At 40.8% G+C, this 20571-nt stretch overlaps 1 protein-coding gene across 1 annotated transcript in view; it reads left to right on the forward strand.

The window, feature by feature from the left end:
- The window catches only part of SH3BGRL2 (SH3 domain binding glutamate rich protein like 2), a 62187-nt gene that overhangs the window by 24177 nt on the left and 17439 nt on the right, over positions 1-20571 (forward strand). The window contains exon 3 of the mRNA XM_048934957.1: positions 18212-18397. Coding sequence (XP_048790914.1) covers positions 18212-18397 — 186 coding nt within the window. The remainder of the gene's footprint in view (positions 1-18211; positions 18398-20571) is intronic.

Raw genomic sequence — 20571 nt, forward strand, 5'->3', positions numbered from 1 at the left:
TGATAAACTAAAAGCAGTGTCATAGGGACAGGATTTTTCTAATCTCACTAGAAATGTTTTGTTAAATTGCTCTTTATTTTAAAACAAAGAGTTCACCTCGTTTCCTGAGCAATTTCCTTTTGGATTTCCTTGTTACCTGCAGTGTGCTGTTCAACCAGGGATGTTTTTCTGTCCTTTTTCCTCTTTGTGCCTGGAATAGGTCTGCTTTGAATGTATTTGCAAAAAGGGAGTGGTAAAGGCAGTTGTTTATTTAAATAAAAGTAATATACAGCAACTTCCTCATGCTACTGGAGAAAGGGCTGATGTGAAGCAGTAAATATATTGAGCTAACTCTTCTAGCATGACTCCTTTTGAATACTCAGGTTGGATGATACGAGTCTTAACTGTGGCGTTCCTGAGAAATATACTGGTCCTGGAGTCGGCAAAGACTCCTGTTTCCATAAGTATGACCTTTCTTGGCAACTTTGATGTGTTTATTGATCATGTTGCTTGCTGCAGTTTGTTTCAGGCTAAAGATAAACATATGTGATAGCTGTACCTAGTTGTGAGAATTCAATTCATAAAGTGGTTTGGGAGTGATTACGGAGAATGAGGAAGGGAAGTTATCAGAGTGGGTGGGAAGGGACTGAGAACAATGTGAACTTTCCCTCCCTTTGGTCACAGCCTTCTCCCTGCAAACCTTTCTCACATCTGAAAGTTCTCAGATCATTGAGAGGTTAATATTATTAATATTACTTTGCAAGAAAACTTGTGGTTGTAAATTTGTAATGAGCTTGAAAGAGCCCGCGGGTTACAAGACCCAGTTATCTAGCTATTGCTTGAGTGGAGACATTCTTCTTCAGTGCTTTCTGAGGGTGGAATGTGGGTTTACCCTGTGGAAATGCTGAAGGGAAGTTCCTGAGATCTTGTTGTGGGAAGGCAGGAGAGAGGCATGAGGCATCGTGTGTGTGTGTGTGTGTTTGTGAGTGTACTCTTCTAAATAGCACCATGTTGTTTTTTTAAGCATGCATTAGAAGGATCCAGCTGAATCACAGTGGGAAGCCTATGCTTAGCCAGACGGGCATGTTTTTACAAGCTTTACCATCTTCTGCTTTTTCTGACCTGAATTTCTATTTGTTACTGGACAGCTGGGTCTCAAATTCCAGGCACCCTGTAGGCTCTGGTGACAGGCTTTGCTGCTCCTCTTTATTGAAAGCAATGAATGTTATTTTGTAATTAAGAGAAAAGCCACTTTAAAGTTAGTCTTTGCTTTTCTCTCCTAACAGTGCTTCAATATTTTGAGGAAACATTTGGTGAAAACCAAGGACAAACTAATTCTGAGGTGAATGTAACTTAATTCACTTCACAATCCACAATGCAGGATGTATTGACTTGGCTAAATGGTTTTCAGTGCTTTAAAGCCAGGTCCATCTTTGACAGGAAGCTGCAGTATGAGCAAATTACCAAACTCTGCCTGGAATTCCTGCAGCTATCTGGAAATACTGAACTGGAGAGGACTTCAGTTCTCTTGCAATCAGAGGACCAAAGGTCAGGTAAAAGGAGGGTTGCTGAAGGGCTTTCAATGGAGAAACCCTCAAAAAACTGTCTCGCCTGTACTTTCTTCTTTCTAGTAATAATTTATGGCCTTGGAGCTTCCTTTAAGCTGAGCATATATTGTAGGGGAGCTACTAACCTAGCAGAACAGAGAGTAGAATCTATTCTGACTAGTGAGAGTTGCAAAAAGCTTTCCCATCAAATTTTTTATGTGTTCTTGAGATGTAAAAACAACTGAAATCAATTCCATTAATGTACGAGAGCAAACACTGCTCAGATATGTTCTTCATGAAAATGTGTTTAAGGGAACTAGAAGTTTGGAAAAACATAGCATGAGACATTGAAAAAAATGGACTTTAAAGAATGATAGCAGATTGAAATTTGATTCTTCCAATCGAAGAGAATAATGGATTATTTTTTTTTTTCAACTAGGAAGCTTGATAAAAGTGTAGCTGTAGTTATATTGTCTATACTAAATATTAGTTTTATAAGATTACAACTCTCCTTTTGTTTAAGCATATTACATAGATCAATGCATAAATGCAAACAAGTTGGAATTTTTGCTTTCTGGAATGATTTTAAACTACAGTATAAAGCACCAGAATGCCAAAGCAATCACAATCATGTTTAGTTGGAGGCAAATCAAAAGCTAAGATTCTTAAAGCAAAGCCTATCTCCTACCGATAATGAGAACTTTTGTCTCCACCCTTATTTGTACAGTCCTTGCAACTCAACATCTCTCATTATGCTTCTCAGGAAGAACATGCTTCTTGTTTAGTGGTATGCAAGGTTAACTTAGAATGTATCACTTGAGTATTTACCATCTTATTGGCCTTGTTTTTGCCTCTCTGCATCTCCAAAAAGCTCAAATGGCTTTGCTGGTTTCTGTCAGTCCTGTGTGCAAGTTAATGTGGCAGTGGAAGCCTGAGAGCTTGTGGCTGACTTCTGCCAGGTGGGGAGGTCAGTGCTGAAGGCTCTGTCTGGTCCTTAAGGACCTCCTGTGGATCTTGCTCAAGTCTGAATTCCAGAGAAGTCTGAGTTCTAGGTATATCCTCCTTCCCTATGGTGGAGAGCACCAAGAACCTCCAAACAGTGGTTCAGAGACTGGAGGAATGTGTACAGCGGGGAGCCCAGCAAGAGCTCTGCACACAAGAATACAAGTGGAATTCAGACCCTTTGCAGGTGGTATTCAGTACCCAACTGTTGCACCATCCGCTCCATTGCTTTTCAAATATTTACCTTTCTTCTTGGCAGGTAGATTATGTCAGAAACAATAGTACCTCGTAGAAATGCTTGAGGCTAACTACATAGTAACACGAGCAGTAGGACTGTTTCTGACCTTTGTTTGCAATTGTAGCTGTAATAAAACTTCAAAGGAGGTATTGTTCTGACTGGGTTTCTGAAGACTGAAACTTGCACTTTGGCTCTCCATATACTGATCTGCTTTGTACAGACATATGTTTAAATGCCTTTAACTGCTGTATAATGCCATTCTCATCAGACTTAGCCCACTGTTTTGATTATATTCAAGTGGTCAGGAAATGGAAAAAAAAAAATAATGTAATAAATGGTAACTTGCTTACTTTAAGAAGTCTGTCTTCTCCCCCCCCCTTCTCCCCCCTCCCTTTTTTCCCCCTTTTTCTTTTTTAAGAGTATAGCAGTGTGAAAGTGACAGTGACCTGTTCTCCTTAATCTTCCAGCTACACCATCAAAGCCTGGAAAAGCACTTTTGTAACCCTGGTCATGATACCAGTGATTGTGGGGGACTGCATGCAACAGAATTTGATTACATTAATTAAGATTGAATAAATTGAATTTATTGAAGTAATAACTAACTTATATGCAGCTTAATGATATGAATGATTTTTGGAATATTTTATTTTCCTTGTAGTTTTGGGAACTGAAAAACAATTTGTGCCTGTAACTCACCTGCTTGTTTTCTGTAAAGCACAGCCCAGGAGGAAAGGCAGGGAATGAAGCACATGCCACTCTTCAGGCATCCTTGTTTTGTTATCTGGCACTAGGACATCAGCTTGTAAACTGCCATATTTACAATTGTTATCATTGCATTATTCTCTGCCAGCACTGCTCCTTCAGAGTCAAGCTCCAACAGAGGAACAAGTCAGGCAGCTCTTATGCTGTGAAAGCATTGGATCATTGCAACTGCCTGCTTCAGTGAAGCTGAACTGGAGCTCTTAGTACTAGATAACCTCATCTGTTGAATTCAGGTTGAAGGCACTGAGCTTTCCACGTGCAGTTTACTACAGGCTCAGTGTTTGCCTTCTTGTTGCTACAAAGGTCACTGAGCCAGGGGATGCTCAACTGACTTCTGTTACTTTTGTATACCACTGTTGGCTCCAGCTCTGAATTGCTCCCATCTGCAAGCAATGTAGTCTTCTCACTAGCAGTACGGAGAAATGAATCTCAGGATGTAATCTTTTGTTTAAGATGAAAGAGCTAGAGTGTTGGTGGGAAAGCTGTATTGGGCGACTGAGGCTCTGTCCTTGTGCAAACCATAGCAAGGGAATGCTGGTTGCGTGATTTACAGGGCTCCTTCAGGAGGAGACCTTAATTTCCTGTAAAGTGCATCTTCTGGTGGACTAGAAAAAAATTACTGCAATTTTTGTGAAAGCACATATTTTCTGCATTCCTGAATACTTCTCCACTTTTATTATTTAAGGATTTGTAGGTGAACTTCAAGAAACGATGAGGGCATGCCAGTAAAGACAGAAACATAAAGCTGAAGTAGCAAGGCTCAGAATAGAAAACTCCGCACTGCAAGAAGACACACTTATTCAAAGTATCAAAGCATTCAAATCTTTGTCAGTACTTTTAATACTTGTAGTTACTAAGAAAGTACTACTTCATATGTTAAAAAAATAATCCTTGCTTTTTTATGGGCATGTTGAATATTCCAGTTCTAGAATTCTTGTCTGAGATAATGTACTTCTGTATAAATCCAATTCACTTGTTAAATGGATGCTATTGATTTTAATTAAAAAAAAAAAAAAAATCTAGAATGCATACTGGCACTTGCCCTCTCTTAGATTCTCTCTTCTTCTTTTCCAGTTTGTTTATTTCAGATGGTTCACACTCATATTTACTGGAAGAGGGTAATGTAAAAGAAATTAGGATTTGTGGAGAAATAATCAGTATTTAAGGTAGTTCTTTACTGCAGAAAATCAGGACATCTTTTGTCTTTGGCAAACTGAGTTCAAGCTGGAAATATAGAGTTGTTACTAAGCTGGTAACCTAGGCTGTATATCATTTTACCAGCAAATTCACTAAGGGCAGTGGTTTTCTCAGCTGCAGCCTCCAGTGCTGGCTCCTGTGGGGATCTATCTCAAATGAAACACTGCAATCTTTGTTTTGCACATGGTGTGAAAGTTTGATAAGAACAGTAATGAACACAGAAATGTTGTAGTGCTTGGAAACTATCCCTAGTTAAAATCTACCGTGTGTCCAAAACCTCCGTCATGTTTCAGTAGGTCAGCGTTTTCTTCCAGCTTAACATTTAGATAGTTTTTACAGGAGGTGGTTAACATTTAGCAAGTCCCTGAAGCTGGCACGTTTCATACTTAGTGATATGAAGGGAAACATAGAGCTAGCGGTGGCGTTTTCTCCTTGTTTCTCCTTGTGATTATTGATGAAAACAGTTTACAATTACTTTCGATTGTAATATTTGAAAATGAAAATCAGATTAATTTCAGTGGGGCTTAGATAGATGAGCAGTATGACCTGATTTTTCTTGAAATGTTGGCCAACTTCAAGTGCTTTGAGTGGAGGAAGGGGTGACTGATGTGCAAGATCAGCATGGGAACTCACTGAACACGGTGTTTGTCTCAGACGGAGGTACTGTGGGCACAAAACTATCTTTCTTGTCTTTTGGACCAGCATCTTGGGGTGAAATCTTTTGATTCTTGTCTTGCAAGGCTATGGTGGTGCTTCCATTTGGATGTGCTGCTCCATTCATTGCCAGTCAGACTGAGCTGAGTCTAAAGCTTGTAGATGTCATATTTCTCAGGTGATTGGTGCTATAGTGATGAGGATCTTTCAAAAAATGAGTTTCCCTCTATCATCAGTAACAGGAAGAGATAACAACTGGATTTTAGATCAGTGAACAAGCGTTTTTCACCTACACTTAATATTGTATGACACTGCAAAGTAATTGAATTTGGCACAGAGAAAACAGTAGCTGTGTTTCTGGCTAATTTATGAAGAGAAGCTCTTTGGAGGCACAGGTTGTTCAGTGACTCATGTTAATCATCAATAACAGCATGCCCTTCTGTTGCTGTCCATCTCCCCTGAGTAGCACAGAGCTTGTCCTGGCAGTTAACAGTTCCAGGAATTGTTGGTAGTTTTGTTCTTTTACCTCAGGATAACTAATCTCCATCACTCCTGCTAAGAGAGTTTGGAAAACCGTAGGATGTTTCTCATTTCAGTACAAGGAGTAAACTTGTAGAAGCTAATGTCTAGGAGAAGCCTCTACAAATCTATTGATCTACCTTTGGAATGTTTATATGTAAGTGTGGATTTCTGCATGCAATCTTGGTGCATATGTATATATTGTGTATGTTATGCACATACATAATGCATGTGCATATATATATGTGCGCATGCTTCTTGAAATTGCTGATAGATGCTAACTTAGTTTTTACATCCACAGAAGAGTAAAAACAACAATATTGTTGTGCCTCATGCTGGTTGCACCAGCATCTGGCTGGGCCCTGCCAAAAATGACCCTTCTTTTATTTGAATGGCTAAACCTTATAGCATTGTAAACATGGATTTATGTCTTTTGTGTAAACTGCAGTGCTAAAGCTGAGATGCTCACTCAGCTCTTATTCTGAGTGTCTGGCCTGTGCTTAAGAGTAACTCATGGTGCTTAAGTAACTCATTTCAGATAATGAGACATCTTCAAAATGTCTCAGTAGTTACACAAGTTATTCACCAATGTAATTGTAGTGGCTGATAGGGACACGTGGTGGCATAACTATTTCCCTTCCTCTGTAATGAAAGAATATCTCTGTTCTGAAGAGCTCTGGCATGGTTAGCAGTGGCACACGGTTAGTAAGTTTCAGACCTTACTGCTGATAACTTCAAGGTTGCTTTTCTGCCTGTTGTAAAGCCTTTGGAGAGAAGAAATGTCTCTTTGCTTGCAGCCTTTGCAGCTGTTGAAAATGGGCTGGTTACCGTTTGAGCTGTGAAACTGAGCATCTGAGTACAAAGACAAGTCCGATTTTGCCACTGCTGCAGGGTAAGTGATAGCTGTTGGCAAGAGGGGAGTAGCAAGCTTCTGCTTGCAACAAAGCCATCAACAACCACAGTGTCTGACTTTCTGAGCATCCCATCTTATGGACTGTTCTGTCACAAACTCTGCTGGAAGAGTTTCTGTTGGAGGTTTTTGTCTGTAGGCAGAGACCTGAAACCACAAACTTGTACTGTGTGTCAAATCCAAATCAAAGCACGTGATCCTGTATGTGTCCTTCACACATGCTGATAAGTTCTTCCTGTTTGCTTTTGGCTTTTTGAGCTTTTACAAAGAGACAAAGCTTTGTTTACCTTCACATGCCAGGAGGCACAGCCTGGGATTCTTTTTACCAGTCTTTTAACACAAGTCCCCTGAGTTAACCAAGTGTGTCCCTCTGGGAGCAAGAGAACGTGACAGGAAAAATATTCACAATTTTTCATTGATGGAAGTTCCATCACAACACTCATGAATTAGTTTACTTTATTTCTTGATGTTTTCATACGTTGCAGAGTATATTTGGTATCATCTGCGCTTTCAAACTTTTTGAGTGAATATTTGGAATGCTTTCAAACTCAATGCTTACAAATTAATTAAATACTGGTTTCTTAATCGTTGAATTGGGTCTGTGTTTTTCAGACAAAAGCAAATGAATTTTCATATGCCAATTTGAAAAAAAGCTTTCTTTGATCTGATGAACAGTAAAGTATTATCAACCAAAACCTGTCTTTCTGTCACTGCGGGGCTAGTGCAGTTATCACCCCTGTCTCACCTAAACAAACCAGGATGTATGAAACATTTGATCTGGATCTGCATCTCCTAAGGTCAGACAATCTTCCTGAACAATCTCTGAGTGATCTGCTATGTTCATATGGAAGCAGAGGCAGGAGTGGCATTTGAAGGAATTAGAGAGCATCAGATTGTTCAGGAGGAGTCTTGTAGGAAGTCAACACTCATTAGAAAGGAGATGCAGAACTAGCCTCTGATGTGAGAAGGCTAGACCTCATGGCCCTGCTCTGGGGGAAGTCCTTCCTGCTCAGCGAGGCTGACTTGCCTGCACAAGGACTGGTTTCTAGCAAAGGTGCCCCGCATCAGGCCCTGGGGGAATCTGAAACTATTTGGGTTGTACTGAGTGATACCTTTGGCTGTGTGGAGGTGACTCCAGCTGGCCTCACAGGAGGTCTGCCTGCAGTTTGTGGGATAGTAATCAGTTGTCTGCTGTGCTGGGGGAGATCAAGAAAGGGATCTGCAGGTGTATATCCAGGAGCTGTAAGAAGACATAATATCCTATATAACTATATCCATAATATATGGATATAGTTGTGTTTGTTGGTAAAGAAAAAGCATTGATGTTTGTTAATAAAGTTACAAGCTTCCCTCTGCTCTCAGTTGAAGCAGAGGTAATTTTGTTATTGATCTGAATAATAGCACTGGCAATCAGCTCTTGTTTAGAGACTGATATCAACAAAATCCATCATCCCAGTCTCATGAAAACATATTTCTAGAACTTTCCAGTAATGCAGTCCAATTTTATCTAAAACTTGACAATCTTCTGGAGCCACTAATACATTTTTCTGTTGCTATTTCATATAATGCTGGGAAAACCTTTAAATATCCTTAAAAACTTAGGTTAACCCGTTCCAAATGACTGGTGTTGCTGTTGCTGTTGTCACTTTAAAGGGCGTTATCAGAGGTGTGTGTATCTAGTTGGCAATGGCACGCCTGTGCTGCACGGATAGCGGCTCTCAGAAGAGAAGGGCGGACGTAGGCAGATTCATTGCACAAACTTGTTTTTCACATCCTTGGGAGCACTGTGGAATCCTGATGTCTCTGATCCTTCAGGATCAGAAAGCAAATAAATGCAACCATTGTCTTTCAGAGAGAGAGGCAAGATGTCTTTTCTAAGTGTTTGGGCTGACTTAGGCCCTCGAATGCACAGAGGAGGATTGGTGGCTGTGTGAGAAAAGTGCAGATACAAGCTGGTATTGATGTGAGAGCAGGTTCTCCATGAAACCCTGCATGTCCTGCTGGGGTTGGCAGTACTTTAACCTGAACAGGCCTGCTGGTCTTGCAGCTTGCCTTTATGTCTCTTTGAAACTCTAGGGGACTGTGAGGATGCTTCTGTTTGTGACATCGTGTGGCTCCACGTTATGAGACAACAGCGAGCTGATGAGCAGCAGTGAGCTCCAGATGGGTGCTGCTGAGGGGTGACTTCCAGAGACCCTGCCCTGACAAAACAAAGCTAATTTAATTACTTGCTCCACCTTGGGAGCTGCTAGTTGCCTTTATGCATTCTATTAGATAAATACTCCTGCACCACTGGGTTTTGATGCTTAAGCTGATGAGAAAGAAGAAACATGACCTACTTTTTGTTCTTTTCCAAAGAGTTTGCTTTTATATCTCATCTGCAGTACGTACAGAAAATACAGCTGGGAGTGCTTTCTTCATTGTTACAAAACAATGTGGCTGATAAATACATAGAACTAGTTCACAGCACGTTCAGTGCTCTGCTGACTCACCATGTCACAAAAAAAAAAAAAAAGGAAAAAAAAAAAAAGCAATTGTTTGTTTTCATCTTAAAAGTCTGGGTGATAAACATATTACATAAAAGGAAGAGTAAATGAATTTGTTAGGGGAATCTTTTGTGTGTTTTATTTTTCTTTGCAGAATTTGAGTATTGTAACACTTGCATACCTTCCAAAACATGCTTATGAAATGGCTCTCTTCAGTGCTTTTTCACTCTAATCAACTACCAGATATTTAATATGTTCTAAGAAAATTAACTAAACATAGCTATCATGTTTTATTTCCTACCAAAAAAAAAAAAAATCATAATTCAACCAAGCAAGCATGATTCACACTAACTGACACCTCTAAAACTCTACAAGTTTTCAACCATAGCAGTACTGGACTTCTGTGCACCAAACTACTCTCTACCAACTGGGGGAGACTCTGTGAGATTCAAAGATCAGTTTTCTACTCTGCATTATAGAGCTGAGGACTGAATTTACTGTAGTTCCAAACTTGGCAGCTTCTTATCTATTTGCTGAACTGGGACTTTACTGGGAAGAAAGGATACCCTTCAGAATCTACCTACAGAAATAAGCATATGAATAAAGATGATATAATGTGAAGGTCAGAGAACAGCTTATATTTTGTTAGGAGGAAAACTCTGCTATCACTAAAGAGAGGTGAATGAGTAAGGGTTTCAGTTGTCATGTTTATGCACACATTTTGAAAAGGAAGATAGATGTTACTAGTTGGAAGAGTTTCTTTCACAATGCAAAAAACTTGCTATAAACATGCCAATTTGACAAAAGAGAATAGCACAGAAGGAGTTTAGTGTAGAATACTAAACAGGAGTTCCAAATTGTTCTCTGGCAACTTTGAGAGATGTCTGTTGGAAAAGTGCATGAAAATAGCACTTTCTTTTTAACCAGCCTCTTGAATCACTGAAACATGGTAAACCATGAGCAAAGACGTCTATATCTTGAAAGAAGTTAGCTGCCAGCCATGGTTTGATGTGTTAGTGTTTTGAAATGAGTTATTCTAGTCCTGCAGGATGGTTCCTTCAGGAGGATGGAACTGACAACATGCTTTATGAATCCCTAACGCCTTGCAGGATGCTTAGAGATCCATAGAATTGCTAAGGTTGGATGGCTGTGACCATCAAGTCTAACCATCAGCCTATCCCCGCCATGCTCACTAACCACTCATGGTGTCTTCTGTTCTGTGCTGGCCACCAGGGCTCCAATGTCATTGGAACTTCCGAGGTCTGGCTCAGCTCCTGTTGGAAAGTTTCCAGTTTTGTATTAGCCATTTTTTATTTTCACAAGCAATGCTATTTTTTGGTTTTGCATTGATGCGATAGGATATGACCTCATGTAATTAACTGGAAGATCGATCCAGCTGATGAGAAATAATGAGCCAAGATTTGGGTCTTGTAGCCTCTGGTTTCATTGGCTCTGTCACAGGTTCACATATATGTAGATTTTCAATGCTGCAGAAACATGTTGCTCCTACTGCAAGAAGAAAATGATGATAGAATCAATTACTTCATTCATGTACATTACTGACAAGTCTTGTTTCCTCAAACAGAAGAAATCAAAAGAAGTAGACTTGGGAGTGACTTGAAAGGCTTTCCAAGTTACATGCAGCTGAAAGGTACTCTGCGTGGTGGTGCTGGTAGTTGATATTTCTGAATAACCTTCCTTTGTTTATGTATGTATGTATGTATTTATTTATTTACTTATTTATCTATCTTCTTGGTCTTTCCCCTTTCTGTTTGGTCTCTGTCTGTCTCTGCTTCTCCATTACAGACCCACTGAAATAAGGAACCTCCCTCAGCAAACACTCACCTTCAATTATTTTGAAGGCTCCTTTGTGTTTACTCGAACAGAGAACAAAATTTTCTTACAAACTGTCCTAAATAACTGTTCCCCTTCAACTTGTAGTAGAAACATTTCTACACAAGGCCAGGCTGGATGTGGCTCTGGTCTAGTGGTTGGCAACCCTGCACATAGCAGGGGGGTTGAAAGTAGATGATTTTAATGGTCCTTTTCAATCCAGGCCATTCTATGTTACGATTCTATGATTTAAATGCATTTTATCACAGTTCAACATCTAACAATATGAAGATGAGGCTAGCAGGCATTGGGCATGGAACAAATTTTACTGTCTTTTGTTTTTTTTACAGATATAACTAAAGATGTTTTCTTTTGCTCACTGCATGTAGTGAGGAGTCTTAAAACCCAAACCTGGCTCAACTGTAATTGCATTTTGGAAATACTGGACTCTCAGAGGTCGCCTACTAAGTATTGTGCAGAGGTAAAGGTACGCAGATTGCCTCACAAAGCAGTGTCTCAGCAGCTCCCAGGGATCTGCAGACTGATTTTACATTAAGCTGAGCAGACTGAGCAGATTGCCCTCCCAGCTTCATAACTATTTCATATGGTATGTCCTTAATTATGCCTCTGTATGCAAGCGGCTGATTGCTGCTAGTGTAGCCCTGGGCACTGCAGGCTGCATGTGGCTGCTGCTCAGGGACTGCTCTATTTATTTTCAGCCCGAAACATTCTGGGGTCAATTTTTAGGATTTTGAAATATGTATATATAGCTTTTCTTCAGGATGAAGTGTTGAGCTATGTGGGGGTCTGTTCCGAGGAGACTCTTCTATCGTGTAACGCAGTGGTGGCTTTGGCAGTTAGCCACTTATGTAAGTATTCCCACCAGCAATGAAATACTGACTTTCTATCTTTTTTTTTTCCTACCCTCCTCCATCAAGGCACAGTTTCTCCTCTCCTTTTTCCCTGTGTGTGTGGCTGAGCTCTATTTTCCTGTGCCAAGAACAATGAATTAATCATATGAATCTTTGTGTCACAGCCCTGCCATCTCTCTGCAGTAAAAATTGCCAGGGCCACTTGTGCTTTCCAGCCAGGCAGAGAAAGATGTTCAGCAGAAGCTCAGTTGCTGCATGTTGCAAATGTAATGGAACTGTGAGGATTTGCGTGTTAATCTCAGAGTGTGTGAGATGACAGTGGCAATTCTCAGTGCAACAATCCCTTTGGGTATATTCATTTGACTTAAAAAGGCAATGGCTCCACGTCTGGTATTTTCAGCTGTGGTAGTGAGCTAGATTGTGTGTTTGTGTTACAAAATACTGCTTTTTCAGTTTGTATTTCAGGGACCTGTTGCTTGTCATGCTCAGCTTCTGCTGAGTCTTCTTGGGGTGTGGTTTTGCTACTGATAAAGACTGAGCAGATGGTAAAGACCTGACTGCCTCTCCCTCCCTTGTGCCACCGTTTCCTGCATTATGCTGCTGCAGGGGAAGCTGTAGGAGCTGCATGATAAGAGGGAGCAATGTTGCACCACCTCCATGACAGCCAACAGTGAGATCTTACTGTGTCATTGTGCTGCATGCTGAAAGTGCCCCTGCCCAATGCATTGCATTCCATTCTCAGCTGAGTCAGTGACGGGATAGTGTGACTGCTGCAGCACTGGGGTAAGGGCATGGATCAGGAAAGACTGACCAGGTTTGAGAAGGAAAGGAACAGCAGGACCACCTCTGCCTTGAGATACCCAGGTCTCAAGGGATGCATTTTGGCTTCTTAATTGTCAGACTTCTAAAGTGCATTTGTAGGCTCTCATCTAATTTTGCTGAATTTCTAGGCCATTCTGGGAATGATTTGTGATGATAACACCCTCATTTTGTTATTCTGCTGTTAAGGGAGAAATAGGTATTTTGTTTTTACTGGACGTCACTGTTCAGATTAGCTGGGAGATGGTTAAGCAGTGACCTGAGCTGATTAAAGTTGTATGGGAAGCAGTAATCTTATAGTAAAAGAGTTTTTTTCAGTCTAACAGAAAAAATATGGAAGTGTAAGTGGCTGAAATCTGGAGGTGAAGTAAATTCTGAATTGAAGCAGGCAGGGATTTTAAGCAAAGACAATTAACTTTGGGAACAATTAGAAAACATTGCAGGTTCTCTGTCATTTACAGTTCAGGAATGGAGCTTAGGGGAAAACAATTTGCAAGAAATTTCCTACTCCTAAAAGAAATTAATTCAGGGATGCTAAAGGTCAGACCAGATAATCCCAATGGTCCCGTCTGGCCTGACAATGCCTCTGAAGCATTATCTGCAAAGCAGACTGCGGTGTAGTCTCCTGTATCTGCTGCACATCATCATGAATCACAGAATGACAGAATTGTAGGGGTTGGAAGGGACCTCCAGAGATCATCGAGTCCAACCCCCCTGCCGAAGCAGGTTCCCTACAGCAGGTCGCACAGGTAGGCATCCAGGCAGGTCTTGAACATCTCCAGAGAAGGAGACTCCACCACCTCCCTGGGCAGCCTGTTCCAGTGCTCCGTCACCTCACTGTAAAGGAGTTCTTGCACACATTTGTGCGAAACATCCTATGCTGCAGCTTATGTCTGTTTCCCCTTGTCCTGTCTCCACTCACCACTGAAAAGAGTCCGGCCTCGCCATTCTGCCCCCCACACCTCAGATATTTATAGACCTGGATCAGGTCCCCTCTCAGTCTCCTTTTCTCAAGGCTGAACAGACCCAGTTCACTCAGCCTTTCTTCATAGGAGAGATGCTCCAGGCCCTTCACCATCTTCGTGGCCCTCCGCTGGACTCTTTCCAAGAGATCCCTGTCTTTTTTGTACTGGGGAGCCCAGAACTGGACGCAGTACTCCAGATGAGGTCTTACCAGGGCAGAGTAGAGGGGGAGGATCACCTCCTTTGACCTGCTGGCCACGCTCTTTTTAATGCACCCCAGGATGCCATTGGCCCTCTTGGCCACACTGCTGGCTCATGGCCAACCTGTCGTCCACCAGGACACCCAGGTCCCTTTCCGCAGAGCTCCCCTCCAGCAGGTCATCCCCCAACCTGTACTGGTGCATGCAATTATTCCTCCCCAGATGCAAGACTCTACACTTGCTTTTGTTAAACCTCACCCGGTTTTTTTCTGCCCAGCTCTCCAGCCTGTCCAGGTTTCACTGAATGGCAGCACAGCCTTCAGGCGTGTCAGCCAATCCTCCCAACTTCGTATCATCGGCAAACTTGCTGAGGGTGGCCATTATCCCCTCATCAAGGTCATTGATGAAGATGTTGAACAAGACCGGACCCAGCACAGACCCCTGGGGGTCACCACTGGTTACAGGTCTCCAGCCAGACTCTGCACCGCCAATGATGACCCTCTGTGCTCTGCCAGTCAGCCAGTTCTCAACCCACCTCACTGTCCACTGGTCTATCCCACACTTCCTCAGCTTTGTTGTAAGGATGTCGTGGGAGACAACATCAAATGAAGAAATGAAAGACATTGGAGAAGGCCTGTGTATATTAGCTGAGGTGGGCTTTTTTTGTATATTGAGCTACTGAACTAGTGATTAACTCACTTCAACTCTGTATATCAGAATGCACAGTTTATTATTGCTGCTTTTTAATCCACCTAAGCAAACTGTCTCCAATGCTGGGATAAATGGAGACATCTTTGAGTGTTTCTTTCCTGTCTTATATTTCTGAGTGAATAGAAATGTAAATTAAAAGCAAGACTAAATCCATGAAAGCAGAAGTTCAGAAAACAATCATCCTGCTTAGAACATGGAAGATAGCCATTGGATTATCATAGCAGACTGTTAGCTTAGAATTTTCTCCGCCGTGCTGGAGAGAGATTAGAATAACATCATGTAAAGAGATACTGATTTTTGTTTCATGATCAGTGTTGCTGCTTAACAAAAAGATATAATAGTGCCTATTCGTGTTTGCGCTTATGGATAATATTAATTTCATAACTACAAGGGAATTAAAAAAACAAATCTATGTTTAATTGCATGCTTTGAGATGAGATGCATAGGTTGCGTATTGAAGCTGGAGTTTCATGGAATATAGAATGAAGTGTGGAGGATTTTGAGACTTCACAGGGGGGTGTTTGTTTTCATGTTTATCTTTCAGCATCTTCTGATACTTTAAGATGTATCAAAAGCAAAATATTTTGGTGCTAAGGCAGTCTGTTATGTAAGGATATAAATGCTTTCAAAAATTATTGTATAAATAGCCATAAACTGAGGTTTTGTGATCATGGTATTTCTGATTGTATGAACACTTTTTTTCAGGATCCTTTAAGTTGCATCGAGTCCTAGAAAGCTAGGAAGAAGCAAGATGCAAAGCTTAGTTGCATGAAGAGGACTAAAGCATGCACCTAGTTTGTCACCTGAGGCTGCATTAATCTTCCCTGGGCTTTGGGCAGGAGCTCAGGTCCTCTGTGTAGGCTAGTGAGGAAGGAGGAATTGTCACTGCCCTTTGGGGCATGTTGGCCTGCTGAGGGCTTCATTTGGTTGAATGCTGGAGGTTTTTTTAGCTTGGAGTAATCACAAACAATAACTACAGGCAGGATTGTGAGGCTGACGCATGCCTGAGGCACAGATCCAGTTGTATGGGAAGACAAAGATCCTGTGGTTTTCTTGGGGAACAATCAGCTGGTTTCAGTTGCCACAGATGCTCTGAGCATCAATCTTAAACAACAAGGCATAATTTAATAGGATTTTTAATGTAAGCATTTCTCCTGCTTCAGTTTACAAACTTCAATCAAATCACTTGAAGGAGGAGATGATGTTGCTTCTCTGCCTAAAATTTTTCAAGGCATTTTGTTTCAATTTATACAGCTGGCACATCCACAGCTGATAACTCCTGCAGATGTCGTGTGCAGAATTGCAAATCTTCTGGCTCAAAACCCCCCCAGCCAATTTATTTCCCTTCAACATCTTAATTAGTTTTATAAAAATAAAAGAGAGAGATTAGGAAGTGTGTGATTGTGGGAGAATTCTCATAGTGTGAAGGGTAAAATGTGAGGGAACTGCTTAAAACTGAGCTGCAGTTCACTTTATAGCAGATGAAATGATTACATATACAGCAAAATGTGGCTTGGGCATGGAAAGCTTTGCCCAAGGCTGCCTTAGTCTCACAAACAGCTTACGGCAGTGACTTGAATGTCACAGCATGCCAGGGATTGTCCCGACTGTGCAGTCAGTGCACGGCCACTCTGAGGAGTGCAGGTCTGAAAGACTTGGCGAGGGCATGCTGCTCTGCATTGGGATGCTGCTCTGTCATCTGCTAGCTGGACCAACCTGTGAAGCTGATGAATGCCATAGAGGTAGAATTCAAGATGGTTTTAGCAGTACTTCATTGCAAACAAATGACATCTCCACATGTTTCTTTAGGTGTCTTATTTCTATTTTAATAAATGCTTGTTAATCACCATTAAAATAAAATAAATCCTACTTTGGTCTTCTCTTGAAACTTTGCTCCTACATTGACCATAAATTTCCTTATCACAATTTTTAGGGAGGCAGTAGAAGTCAAGTATTGGTGCCAGCAGTGATGACGATGCAGGAATTTACCTGTTATTGATATGGTATTACTTTCATGCAACTTTTGGAGCTGCCTTCTGTATGAAAAAGCGATTCTTTTATGGTATGCCTAAAAACTAATATAGCTTATGTAAGAAATAGAGAAAAAAACACCACCACCAACAACAAAAAAACCAACAGCTACAAATTCACGTAGAAAGGCAGTAATCATTTAAGACTTTTGTATTTCTGGTTTGTTGAGATGGCTACTCTCTTAGTTCAAATGAGCAGTGATACCATCATTGTTACCTCCAAAAGATGTGTGTTTTTGTGCTGCCTTTAGGTGGATGCAATGGGCTGTGTGACAAGAGCAGCTAGCACATGCACTTTAAAGATCCTGATTTCCATATAGTATTTGGGTCATATGATGCCCGCAGGCATGATTCATCCACCTGGGCTTTATGCCAATCAGCAACTGTGTGGATACAACACTCCAGGAATACTGTAAAATTATTAAAGTGCTATTTTTTCTTCAAATAATGCAGTTGATTATAGCTGTAAAAACACAGGATATAGCTTCCTTCTGAAGGAGATTGTTTCATTAAGTAGATGCAGAAAATACAAAATGAACTGAAGAGAATGCAGAGCAGGTGGAGACAGATGAGCACAGCTAGTGTTCCTCAGCTCTGCAGACTTTCTTTTCAAAGGTTGCTGTCTTGCTATCACATCCTGTTTGAGGCAGAGATGGTCTTCACCTGATGGATCTGCTTGAAGCCCTGCAAGCTGTTAAGAGCTGACCTTAGCTGCAATGAGCTAAAAACTTTTGGTGTTTTGCCTCTATTAGGCTTTCATATGAAGATGATAATCTCTTTGGAGGGAATAAACCCCATATATCTATTATGTACCTAGTGCGTTTTTTTGTGGTGAAATTAATTTTCAAGAGATGAAATCATGCTTATTTTTAGACACATGCATTATGCAGACGGACGCTCTTAATTAAAGATTCAACAAGCCTTGTTCAGGGAACCGTGGAGCTGCATTTTTATGAGATATCTTGGTGTCTAGGAAAACAAATATGTGCAACTGATGGTTTTTTTTTCACGCATGCCAACATGTCTATCTCAGTGGTCACCTATAGGAGTGGACTTTTCTCAGATTTGCTCGGTTGCTTACCTTACATTTCTATCTGTCTTTATGCTTCAAAAATTTAGCCCTCAGTCGTTTTGAAAACCAGCTATATCTTTTAATTTCTACTTCTTGTTCTCACACACTTCATTTATTTATCTTTTTAAAGATTCATCAGAGGGAAAGGCTGAAAATTCCACAGTGGAACTAGAGAGACAGCCTTCTAAAAATGGGATGAGAAGGTGCAACCTTTGTCAACTTGTAGAGAAACAGCAGTGTTTAATGTCTATGAACTTAAAACTGAAAAAAAAATTCCCCTTTCTTCCTGAGTTCTTGACTTTCTGTCATGTGGAAGTAGGACAGGAGAGAAGGAATGTACTCAGGTTTGTAACATATCTGGGTTATGGTTGACTTGCTCTCATGTATTGTGTTTTTGTTTTTTTTTCTTTCATCTAGATAAAGAAGAGGCAACAAGATGTGGTGAGATTTCTAGAAGCCAATCGCATAGAGTTTGAAGAAGTGGATATTACGATGTCAGAGGAGAAAAGACAGTGGATGTATAAAAATATTCCTGAGGACAGGCAGCCTGCACAAGGCAATCCATTGCCACCACAGATATTCAGTGATGATCGATACTGTGGAGTAAGTAGTTGTTACAGTTGTCAACGAACAGTGTGGCTGTATACCCTAATACTGTTGGAATGCATGCCTAATGCATGTTGAAATTATAGCATCATTGATTGGCTTCAATTGGGAAGATGACCTTAAAGATGATCTAGTTCCAACCCTGCTGCTGTGGGCAGTATTGCCAACCACTAAATCAGGCACTAGAACATCTTGCCCAAGGCCCCTTCACCTGGACATAGAGCAGCTGACTACAACAGTCTGGTGCTTCAACCATCCAGCCAATTCTTTATCCACTTATTAGTAGACCTTCAAATCCGTACTTCTCTGATTTAGAGATAAGAACATAGAGTGGGACAACATCAAAACCATTGTATACCCTCTTGGCCTTCTAAATAGGCAAAACTTGCTGTTGAGCTTCTTCAGTAGTACCTAGATCAATGTACACCCTATTGGTGGTAAAGTTCTTTTGTTAGACCACTGGACTCTGGTGATTTCTGGTTTTGCTACTTGAGGGTAGCAAAAATTCGGAAGGAAATCTTTGGTACCACAATTGAGAACATTGACTAGATCGAGTCATATTGTTATTATAATTTAGCTCCCTCTGTGTTGCTGTTATAGTGCAAATTTCATTTATGCTCAAAGAACCCTTGCAGTCTGAATCCCTAGGAAAAATGAATGCTATTTGCTACTTGATTTGTAAAATAGTTTTATTTTTTCCCTTAAGAGAAGCAACATGACACTTTTTCTGCTGAAAAACTAATAATCTTGAGAGCTTGTGAATCTGACAACAAATTGATGGGTGAACTGATTTCTCTGGTGGTGTGAGCTGCAATAACATCTATATCAGCTAGTGCAAGCTGAAGTGGTAGCCTTGGACTGTTACATTAAGAGTGGCACCATATGGATGTTTTACTTCCCTACTTAGTCTGCAGCCCTGAGTCTTAGGCTCTCTTGTAGCCCAGGAAAACCTTCCCAGAACTTAGATTCTCCTTAGAACAAAATTTAAAAAGATCTGTGTCCTCTCTTCCTTGCTACATTCTTTTGTACTTCAACTGTATGATTTGTATATCCTTCAGGAGGCAGGTTTTAAGGTATTTACTGAATTGTCTGATGGGAGACCCCCCTGGTTTAATGTACCACTCTCGATGCATCAAGAAGTGATTTTATAAGGTTTTTATGTGAGTTTAGTAGGAGGATGAAACAGGAAAGTTTGTGTTTGGGTTGTAATAGATGGATCAGGGTAAATGTGGATACAACAGGATGAAGAGACATCCAAGCTAGTTCTAACTTACTCCTGTCTGACTCTACTGCAGTGCAAGTAAGCTGCTGCTAGCTGATGGATCATTCAGATCTGCTGAGAACCTGTTAGCTGCACTGTGATGGCTAGCTTAATGCAGGAGGAGCACAAGAACTGATTCAGGATCCTCTGCAACAAATTACACAGAATCACAAAATTGCAGAGGTTGGAAGGGACCTCGAGAGATCACTGAATGCAACAACTCTCCTGCTAGTGCTGGTCCCCTATAATAGGTTGCACAGGTGTATTTTAAACATCACATGTTTGTTTGGAACTTCTTATCTTCAAGTTTTAGGCTGCTCCTATTGATACACACTGCCGGGAAGATCCTGGCCTCATCCATTTGTCCCCCGTCTCCCTTTAGATATTTATAAACATTAATCAGGTTCCCTCTCAGTCTTTTCACCAAATTGTATATGATTAACAGCTAACTGGCTTTTTTGAAGAAAGATATTTAACATCCCTCTGATATGTAAACAAGGCCAATACAAGACCTCCTACCTCAGCTATTTAACTCGTACCTTCCTACTTCAGAATATAAAATGTCCATTGAAGAAAATTATCTGGGACACGGAAGGGATTTTGATACTCTTGTAGCAGCTCCTCACTTGTGGATATCAGCATTTATATTATTCAGTGTGATTTTAGTGAACTTGGGTAGTGCAGTGTTCTAAGCAGTTGTTTTGTATCGATTCTGCATCTTTGCAGTTTTTCTTTATGGTATGTTTTAAAAAAGTCTTAGAAATTGCAGTTTGGAATTAGCGAGGCAGAAGATGTCATGCAACATGTGAGATCTTGTTAATCTGTCTGCTCAGCTGATAGCTCTTCTGGAGCAGAGTTAATCTTACTAGACCTCACTGGCTGCATGAACCCCTTCAAGGAGCAAATATGT

Source organism: Lagopus muta, chromosome 2, assembly GCF_023343835.1.
Source record: "Lagopus muta isolate bLagMut1 chromosome 2, bLagMut1 primary, whole genome shotgun sequence".
In the NCBI taxonomy this organism is placed as follows: Eukaryota; Metazoa; Chordata; class Aves; order Galliformes; family Phasianidae; genus Lagopus; species Lagopus muta.